Below are 10,016 nucleotides of genomic sequence, written 5' to 3' on the forward strand. Positions count from 1 at the left end.
CTTAAAACAAAAATTTTAATGCCTTCTATCAGGTTTCTAGTTTAGTTAATATGTATACTTTCAATTAATAAACTTTATTCCTTCTAAAAATATTTTGTAATTCACATTTTTAATTCAAACTAGGATTATTATACCCTGTTATCTAAATGAGCAAGCTTTTAATCTCTTTATTAACCTAAGCAAATTAAGTTTCACCCATCTGATTAGTACTTGCTTTGTTTTATTGGACATCACATGTGTTTTGGTTTTGTTTTAAAAGTTTATTATCTCATCAATCCACATATAACTCTAGTTTCAGTACATAATAAATACTTATTGATTTAAGGTCTTTGAGGACACTGGTCACTTTTCTGGGTCTTGGTTTCTTCATGTAAAATGAAAGTATTAGAGTAGGTGATTAGTTAGGTCCCTTCCAGCTTTAAATCTTATATCATATGGCTTTTGTTATTCCTGTGTTGTCTGAAGTTATAATTCGTTTCTTTTATGTCCTTCAAATAAACCCATGTTTATTTTTTATAGTTTATAAATATTACAGATACTTTGGTATGTAATGTGGCAAAAAGAACATCAGCCTGGGAGACACTGGGATCTTTGACCAAATCCTTGTTCCTTGATTGATTTTTGGGAAAGTGAAAGTGTATCTTCTGATGCTAAAACTGTAAGCTTATCACTAGACACAATATATCCATGCACTGATATACCTATGTACAGTGTTCTTTGTTATTTTTTTGGTGTCATACCCTGAGTAATGAATATAACAACAAATTGTTCTGCAGGAATCTTCCTTTTACTTTTTTAGTTAGCAGAAATAAAGCCAAATTAGGAGATTTTAATAATAGCTCGTAGTTTTCATGTGCTGCTGAAAAGGTATATTCTTTTTTGACCCTATGTATTTTTCTCCACATATCTACTAACTCTAATTAGGAAAGATACTCTAAAAGAACATGCTCCAAACTTTGCCATAGGATGAAAAAAACCCATTTATATTTTAAAACAATTTCTGAGATAGTGTAATGCATTTCAACCCATCAGTATTATTACCTCTGTGGGTGCCTCTGACTGTTTTCTCTTAACAGCTTGTTAGATTGCCATAATTAGGCTTTTTTATTTCTGTTTGCCTTTCTTATGCTGATTTTTGCTACAGGAGGAATCTTAGTGAACTGGCAGTCTGTTTAATTACCATTCTTTTACCCTGGTGGTCTGCCGTTGGCAGCTTTCATTTTGCCTGTTCTCTTAGGTAGGGAAATACCTACTTTCTACAGGTTGCTTTTCTCTCAGTTACTGCTTTAAGGTTTCTTTTTTTTTCCTTTTTCTCTTCTCCAGTACCATTCAGCTAATGAGATGACCTCTGCTAGCTCAGCTTTTCCCGTTGGCCCAGTGTCCATTCAAGCAGGTCTGCTGACTATAGAGACAGGGCCAACAATGGCAAAGAGGGGAGGGGGAAACTCTTCACTAATCTTTCTTTCTGTTGACTTCTCTAGTCTTAGGGCTGGTTTCCTAGGTAGCAGCCCCAGCCTCAGCCCCATCTTCTCAGCAGCTCCTTTCTAAGGGAATATCCAGGAGAATTAGTCTTCCTCTGAAGTAGAGCTAAATCTTATTTCAGTCTTTTATATTCCCCAAGGTCCACCATTATCTCCTTTGTATGCTGTCTTGCTCTCTAGTGTTTAATAATCATTGTAGCTCATGTTCATATATTTACCTTCTGCCTCTCAGAGAGGTTACTGAAAGCAGTATTTGAGGGGTGGCTAGCACAAGAGAGAGGTAGCATGACTTATAGAATAACCTTGAGTTAGGACACATTGAGGTTTGAATCTTGCTTCCTGCCACAGATGCTTGTCACCATGTGACTTGGCAGATTACTTACATCTCTGCATCTTGTTTTTCTTATTTTACAAAAGGATGAAAATATCTCCTACCAACCTGAGTGGGTTTTTTTTGTGAGAGAAATACTTTATAAAGTAGCATTATAGATATGGGAATGGTTGTTATTAAGATCTGTGAAAGATTGGCTTCTGACTCCAGGTCCATTGACATTTGCTACAAAGCCTTGGCCCAGCCTCCTTAAACAAGAGAAAATAGTGGGGTGGGGATGGGATTGGATTGGATAATAATAATTAAGCTAACTAGCATTTATATAGCACTTTAAGGTTTGTAAAGTGCCTTAGAAATGTCATTTCATTTGATCCTCAACAATCTCGGGAGACAGTGTTATCAACTCCATTTTATAGATGAGGAAACTGAGGCAGACAGAAGTTAAGTGGCTTTCCAAGGAATCTAAAGCTAAAGTGTTTGAGGCAGTATTTTTTTTCTTTTCTTTTTTTTTAAAATATATTTTATTTGATCATTTCCAAGCATTATTCGTTAAAGACATAGATCATTTTCTTTTCCTCCCCCCCCCATCCCCCATAGCCGATGCATAAGTCCACTGGGCATTAGATGTTTTCTTGATTTGAACCCATTGCTTTGTTGATAGTATTTGCATTAGAGTGTTCATTTAGAGTCTATCCTCTGTCATGTCCCCTCAACCTCTGTATTCAGGCAGTTGCTTTTCCTCGGTGTTTCCACTCCCATAGTTTATCCTTTGCTTATGAATGATGTTTTTTTCTCCTGGATCCCTGCAAGTTGTTCAGGGACATACACCGCCACTAATGGAGAAGTCCATTACATTCGATTATACCACAGTGTATTAGTCTCTGTGTACAATGTTCTCCTGGTTCTGCTCCTCTCGCTCTGCATCACTTCCAGTCTCCATGGAACTTCTCCACTTTATTATTCCTTTGAGCACAATAGTATTCCATCACCAACATATACCACAGTTTGTTCAGCCATTCCCCAATTGATGGGCATCCCCTCGTTTTCCAGTTTTGGGCCACCACAAAGAGCGCAGCTATGAATATTTTTGTACAAGTCTTTGTGTCCATTATCTCTTTGGGGTACAGACCCAGCAGTGTTGAGGCAGTATTTTAACTCAGAGCTTCCTTATTCTAGGTCTAGCATTTTATCCTCTGTACCACATAGCTGTCCACATAGGTGAAATACTTCTTAATCTTTTTTTCCCCCCTATTAAAAAAAATTAGCATCTTATGTTTTTGCCAATTCACATTTATTTCCCCAGGTATTTCCCTCTTCTTAGAAGAAAAAACCAGTTCAGCAAAACTAAGCTAAAATATAAGAAAGTGTTGACTTTAAATATAGTGTTTCATTCCCATTGTTGCTACAAAAAAAAAAACTTTAAAGAATTTCAAAAATACTGTGCTTGCTTCAGGGAAGGGAAAGCTGTGATTTGGGAAGTTGGGAGTGTAGAAAGAGTTATCCCAGAGAAAGAAACCTTGGTTGGAATTTTAAGGCAGTGACTGTGGAAATGGAAGTTTTGTCTCCCAGTTCCTGGAGCTTTTTTGCTCCGGCTGAGAAATGTACAATTGGTTTCCTAGTTTCATATCCCTAATCCCACAAAACCAGATTTTTGTACCCTTAGCTCCTGCCTCGATCCCCACTTGCTTGGAATGAGGAATATGCTTATTGTTGGGTGAAGGGGGAAGGGCAAGTTCTTGCTGCAGTGAATAGAATGTGTTCCTGAAATACCAGGTTGGAACAGTGAATACGTTTTTCCTGAAAAAATAGAATTACATGGTTAGTTGTACTAAAAGTACAGTAGTAAAATTCAGAAAAGGGCAGTTGATAATTGTTTGCTTTTACTGTTGAGAAAAAAGGTTGCAATGAATGTCATAAAACAAAAATGATAATTGGACCTTAATTTCCAGAACTCTGAGAAACAATTAGTGCATGAAGGTTATCTTTCTTAAAACCTATGATCCTTCAGAGCTAGTTCCATTTTTCTTTTTTATGTTTTAGAATATGCTTTCAATGATTCCTAAGCTCCAGACGATTTCTGAATACTATTGTTAGAATTTTCTTATTTTGGGTATGAAATGAACAGAAAGCCAAATTTATCTGAACCGTGTAATGATGAGATTTATTCCCCCCAAAAAAACTAGAAAATAAATATTTGCATAGTGAATCCTGTTTTTTCCATTATATTTTGAAGTTTTGTTTCTACAGAAACTTTTTATTATTCCCAGTACACAATAATCAATCCCATTTATGGATCCTAATGTTGACTTCAAGAGACATTCTGTCTTTGTCAATTTACTTGCATTTAATTCTTTTACATGTCCCCTATTTTCATATGCATAATTAATTTATATGATCTCAGACTCATTTAAAAGCTCATATATAAAAAAATTAAAATTTAGTGCAAAGCATATAAAGTCAAATCATATGTAATTATTTAAAGCACATATGTATTAAAAACATTTTTTAAATGCAGAGACTGCATAATGTAGTGGATAGAGAACTTGTCTTAGAGCCAAGGAAGACGTCTTCCTAGGTCAAATGTCACTTCAGACACATTCTGGTATGTGACCTTGAGTTAGTCACATAATCTCTCAGGGCTCCAGGAAATTCTCTAAGACTAAATCACAGAGCAGGTGCTGATCATCATTGGCTGAAGTGGTTTCCTCACAGCGTAGATCCAAATCCCAAAATATATTCAGTTATGGTCAATATCCATTTCTTTGGGAATTCTCTTTGACTTTATGGATCTTGAATGTGTTAAGTAGCACTGGGAACTATACCACTACCTTGGTATTAATTGGGAATTCCTAGATAAAAGTTTTCATGTTTGTAATGATGTAGGTATTCACTAATTTGCACCTGGTAGTAAGTAGCATGTTCATTCTTTTCTCTCAGCTATTGTCAATTCTAATGGTTTATTTGATTATTATCTTGGCCACTAAGGCTTTTTCACATGCAGCTGGCAACTATTGGGAGACACTAGATTATTATCATAAAAATTTTAAATTAGTCTTGCATAAAGCAAAATTTGCTAGCAATGTTGGTAGTTATATTGAGGGTTGCTGAGCACATTTCTGAGTTTGACTTTTTATGCTAACCTTGTGAGCTTTGCCATTGTAAGAAGTATTCAAATGGATGAGATTTTACAGGTCTTTTTGAGGTGTCAACTTTACAGTTTTCCTTTAATGGGTTATTTGTTTTCTGCAACTCATTGGAGCATCAGAGTTTTGAAATTTTATGCAAGAAACACTTAAAGTTAATATGCTTTTCTAAATGCCTCTTTTCAAAACATTTTTTTAGGGTGTTCCGATGAACTCACTCAGGTTTCTCTTTGAAGGTCAGAGAATTGCTGATAATCATACTCCAAAAGAGGTGAGTAGATTCTCTACTAAGTTAAATTGTGTTAACAAAAACATCTTTTGGATCAAGTTCCCCATTTGTTTCTCTTGAAAAAAATTATTGTTAAAAAGATAAACTTGCAAATGAGTCATAAGCCATGAATTTATTTGGTATAGTTAACTACATCTGGTTTCTTGGGTGAACATAACCAAATATTCTTCTAGTATGTCATGTTCAACAATGAGACTGCAGATTGACTATATCTATACACATTTAGAAAAATAGCAGAAGAAATTTATATAATGCCATATAATTAAATTCAGTTTAAAAATAGCTCTTTGCCCTACTATTAAATTACATTTTTCTTTTTTCTCACAGCTGGGCATGGAGGAAGAAGATGTGATTGAAGTTTATCAGGAACAGACAGGGGGTCATTCAGCAGTCTAGATCTTTTTTTTTTCCTTTTTCCCTTAATCCTTTTTTATTTTTAAACAATAGTTCTTTTGTAATGTGGTGTTTGACACTGAATTGAAACTGACACCCTATCTCTGGGAGTCTTACTTTCAAAGTCTGGTATTTTGAATTCTAGTGCTCATTATACACTATCATTTGTTTTCATTGTGCTGAACTCTTGTGATCAAGCCGCAGCCCCCTTCCTACTTCCCTACCATCTTTTTTGAAATATGTGTATGTACATACATGCCACATTCACTAGGACTGTGCATTGCAGGCTTGAAGGTGATAAGATCTGCCAGAGCGAGTGTTCTAAATGACTTTCATAGTGACCCTGAAGTTCTGGTGTGTCATTGCTTCACTCCTGGACTATAACTTTCAGTGGGCGATGGAAGTTTTTCAGAGGACTGAACTGTGGAAAAATGATGTTTCCTTAATTTGAAGCTACTTTTAAACAAATCTGATGGCCTGGACCAGAAGAGGAATATCAGGTTGGAAATGGAGATGATAGAACAGGTTACAGTCATGACTAACTCCAGAGGTGCTTCACTGAAGAGACAAACCATTTTCCGATTTTAAATCTTGTCAGAAGAACCCAGAAAAGTTACTAATTTTCCATTAGCAATTAATAAAGGTATTGATGCAGAAATGTATGTAGCAGACCACTGCTATCTTTTGACTTTATTGTACTTTTTGGCCTGGGACATGGGTTTTAAATGGACATTATCTGTACCAGCTTCATTAAAATAAACAAAATATTTGTAAAAACTGTATTAACGTTCGTTTCTTTGCAGATTTGTAGAAAAACAAAAAACAAATATCCCAAACAAATTATTCTTAAAAAAAAAAATCCTTACCTTCTGTCTTAGAATCAGTACTGTGTATTGTTTCCAAGGCAAAAGGCTGGGCAGTGGGGGTTAAGTGACTTGCCCAGGGTCGGTCACACAGCTAGTGTAGACACAGAAGTTTCTGAGGTCAGATTTGAACCCAGGACCTCTTATTCCTAGGCCTGGCTCTCAAAATTCACTGAGTCACCTAGCTGCTCCCACTAAACAAGTTATTCTTAACAGTATAATGTTAGTTTATCCTAAGTCCAAATGATCATTTTCCTCAGTACTGTTGTAATTGTTATCATATTAACTCTAAAGCATCAGACTGTGAAATTCCTTCTGAATCTGCATAAAATTACTAAATCGTGTCCAATGTAGCTTTTGTGTTAAGTATGTTATTGTATTCTGATTTTTAAAAAATTGGTAATCTGTCTCTATAGTAATTTCTCAGCTAACCAGAAATAGGACCTTTTCTAGTTCTAGATAAATGGGAGTTTACTGTAAATAATGAATGATGCTTCAAAGTCTTATGTAAATCCTTACCTCTATAGTGATAATTTTAATACTCTTTTTAACACAGATTGTTCCCTTCTTGGCTAAGGTCTGCTATACTTATAGATTGTATACCTTTCTTGAATTTTTTCCCCTCTAGTCATTTAAAAGATTGATTCTTTGTATAAAATTAAAAAAAAAGAACCTTGTTTCAGATTAGAGTGCTGTTTTCCTGTGATCCATTTAACACCAAAACAAAACTGTTTATGACATCTCATTTCATGTTGGGCTTGATTCTAAGTCATTCACCTTCCAGATTTGGCATGTAAAAATCAGCTGAATACACTTGAAAAGAACAAATGGATTTTTATGTTTTGGGCAATGTCTGAGCTTTAAAACATTTCTGGTATTAAATATGCATTTCATAAACTTATCTCACATATCCTAATAAACTCAGTTAATTGGAAAATAAAGTGATTGAATCAGTTTTGGCACATTAAGGTATTCCTGTATCTATGACTTTAGAAAAGTAATGGTTTTCTTTACATATATACAGTCTTTGAATAAGTTATTAGGAGAATTGAATGCTGAACTGTTTGTTTGGCACCTGTAATTAAATACTTGGCAAAGAATTAAACCATGTTTTAAAAAAAAAAGAATTAAACCATTTTTTTTAAGCCTAGAGTTGAATCTTTTAAAGTCTGATTGGTATTCTCAGTTGAATAATCGGGCTGTTTGAAAAAATGAATACACTATTTCGCTACTTTAAGGACATATTTTGAATGCTTTGATATGCTGGGCAGTAGAGGTTAGGGAAGGAAATCTCTTGCTTTTCAACTTAGGGGAAGCCTTAAGACACATTCTACTTTAACACTAGTTAGATTATAGGTGTATTTAGTGTATTAGAAGAAATTTCAGTGTAAACAGTTTGCAAAATGAAAGAATAATTGGTTTTTCCATAAATCTATTTTGCTTGGCTGATTCATATCTCTGGCACCTTCATAAAGCAGCACAAATCAGAGGCAGGTTGTTTAGATCTACCTTTTCTGTTTCCCAGAATAGGGGCCATGGAGCTGTACTATCTGACCTGTTTTCTGTTGAATTCTAGGAGAAATGAATGCTGAACTCTTCATTTGGCACCTGTAATTAAATACTTGGCAAAGAATTAAAGCATGTAAAAAAGGTAGTATGAAGGTTTACCTAAAGCAAAGTTGTTAGCAAAAAAAAATAACATCAAATTGGAAATCACGTTTGCTGAGTAGTAAAGCAACACAGCAGTTTAAGTTCCACTTCTACACTATTGAATTCCTATTCAAATTGAGACTGTCACAGAAAAAAAGGTCTTGTTTAGGAACAGGAGGAAGAGACATACAGAAATGAACCTTTAAAAGGACAGTGTAATAGAGTTCCCAAATCGGCTTTCCTTGGGGATTTTATGAATTTGTTTAGAATGGTCTTAATGAAGGAGACTTGTCAACCAATGATAATTTCTACTTAGCGTCTACTTTAAAAATTCTTTTCAGGATTTAGGCATTAAAGAATCTATTTATGGCCATTTGAATCTTTGACTTTGTATGAGTGGATGAAGAACAACTCTCAAGACATATATACACAAATATAAAATGAATATACACATATAACTCTTATATAATCTCATTTTTTATATAGGATATAAGTTCCTTTCATATTCTCTTTGAAGCACTTAAAGAAAAAAACCAGCCTTAGATTCTGCCTTAGAATCTAAGTAAGTAGGCAGAAGAGAAGGAAGGCCTAGGTAACTTGGGTTAAATGACTTGTCCAGGGTCACACTGTTAGGAAGTATCCAAGATCAGATTTGAACTTGGGACCTTCTGTCTGCAGGCCTGGTCCCCTATCCTCTGTGCTATCTAGCTGCCCCCTCATTTATTTTTTAAGATGGAACTTAGAAGTGAGTCCATTTTGAGGTCCATACTTGGAAGAACGTTTTGACCAATGATGGAATGGCCTGTCTCATCTAAAGTTTTGAACCTGTAATTAGGAATGTTAAAGTTGTGGTAGGAATACCACCACTCAGGGGTAATTGGGAAGGTTTCCAACACCAGTGTAGGGCTAGATGACATCTAAGATTCCTTCCAGTTAGTAAGAGTCAGTTACTTAAGTACTAAAGCCCCAGTTTCTAGAAGAAGCCATTCACAGTTCTCTTAAATCTTGGTGCCCCTTTGAGATTCTCTCCAATTTACTGTTACTGTTTTTGCATTGCTGTTTGTACCTCAGATGTTCAACTCCTTGCTTAGCACATTTCTTGGCATCTAGTAGGGGCTTAATTAAGTGCTCATTGACTGAGCTTATTTTCTCCTTTTTTAAGGAAGGATAACAATTCTAAGAACACTCAGAAGATACTTTAACGTGACCTATCACCAATAATGAAAATAGGGTTTGGTAGCATGTTACTAAATATTAGATAATTAAAGGTGTCCTGAGTGGATATTAGTTGCCTGAGTTTATCCTAATTTCATGACTGAACAAACCATCATTCTTCTACATTCTTTGAGCATTTTGGGGCTGGAGATTTATATAGATTTCCTTAAATATCTTGTGGTACACAAATAGAGCAGAGCATTTCCTTATAAAGCTGAGCTTTGGAAAAGTACCCTAAACATTTCTGCTTTTGATCAAAGTTTAGTAGGTAATGGAGCCCAGTGTGGCAACCCAAACACCATCAACAATGTTCTTTTAAAAAGAAACACTATCCCCTGCCTAAAAATAGCCCCAACCCGTGATCTCAAATAAAATATTTTAAGTATGGATACGATACAAAAAAGTATAGACATAACTCATGTAAAGCTCTAAAGCAAATTGGGGGAGGGAGGATGGTGTGGATAATACCATTGTGGATCTTTTAAAATTAAGATTCCTTAAATAGATTTCCCATAGCTATTCAATGGAATTTGACCAGTTCTACTTATAATTTTTCAGGGGTACCAGTATTTTTGAACAAAATATATAATGGGAATGGCCCAAGGTCAGTGTTTGTGCCTGAGAATGTGGAATTAGCAGTTTTAGGACATC

General features: G+C 35.1%; 1 protein-coding gene across 2 annotated transcripts in view; it reads left to right on the plus strand.

Annotated features, from left to right (window-relative positions):
- The window catches only part of SUMO1 (small ubiquitin like modifier 1), a 90,519-nt gene extending 83,078 nt beyond the window's left edge, over window positions 1–7,441 (plus strand). For both annotated transcript variants that reach the window (XM_056808250.1, XM_007501916.3), the window contains exons 6-7: window positions 5,155–5,226; window positions 5,572–7,441. In XM_056808250.1, the coding sequence (XP_056664228.1) occupies window positions 5,155–5,226; window positions 5,572–5,640 (141 nt within the window). In that variant the 3' untranslated portion in view covers window positions 5,641–7,441. The remainder of the gene's footprint in view (window positions 1–5,154; window positions 5,227–5,571) is intronic.
- The last annotated feature ends 2,575 nt before the right edge of the window (window positions 7,442–10,016 follow it).

The sequence above is a fragment of the Monodelphis domestica genome, chromosome 8, assembly GCF_027887165.1.
Source record: "Monodelphis domestica isolate mMonDom1 chromosome 8, mMonDom1.pri, whole genome shotgun sequence".
NCBI classification, from domain to species: domain Eukaryota; kingdom Metazoa; phylum Chordata; class Mammalia; order Didelphimorphia; family Didelphidae; genus Monodelphis; species Monodelphis domestica.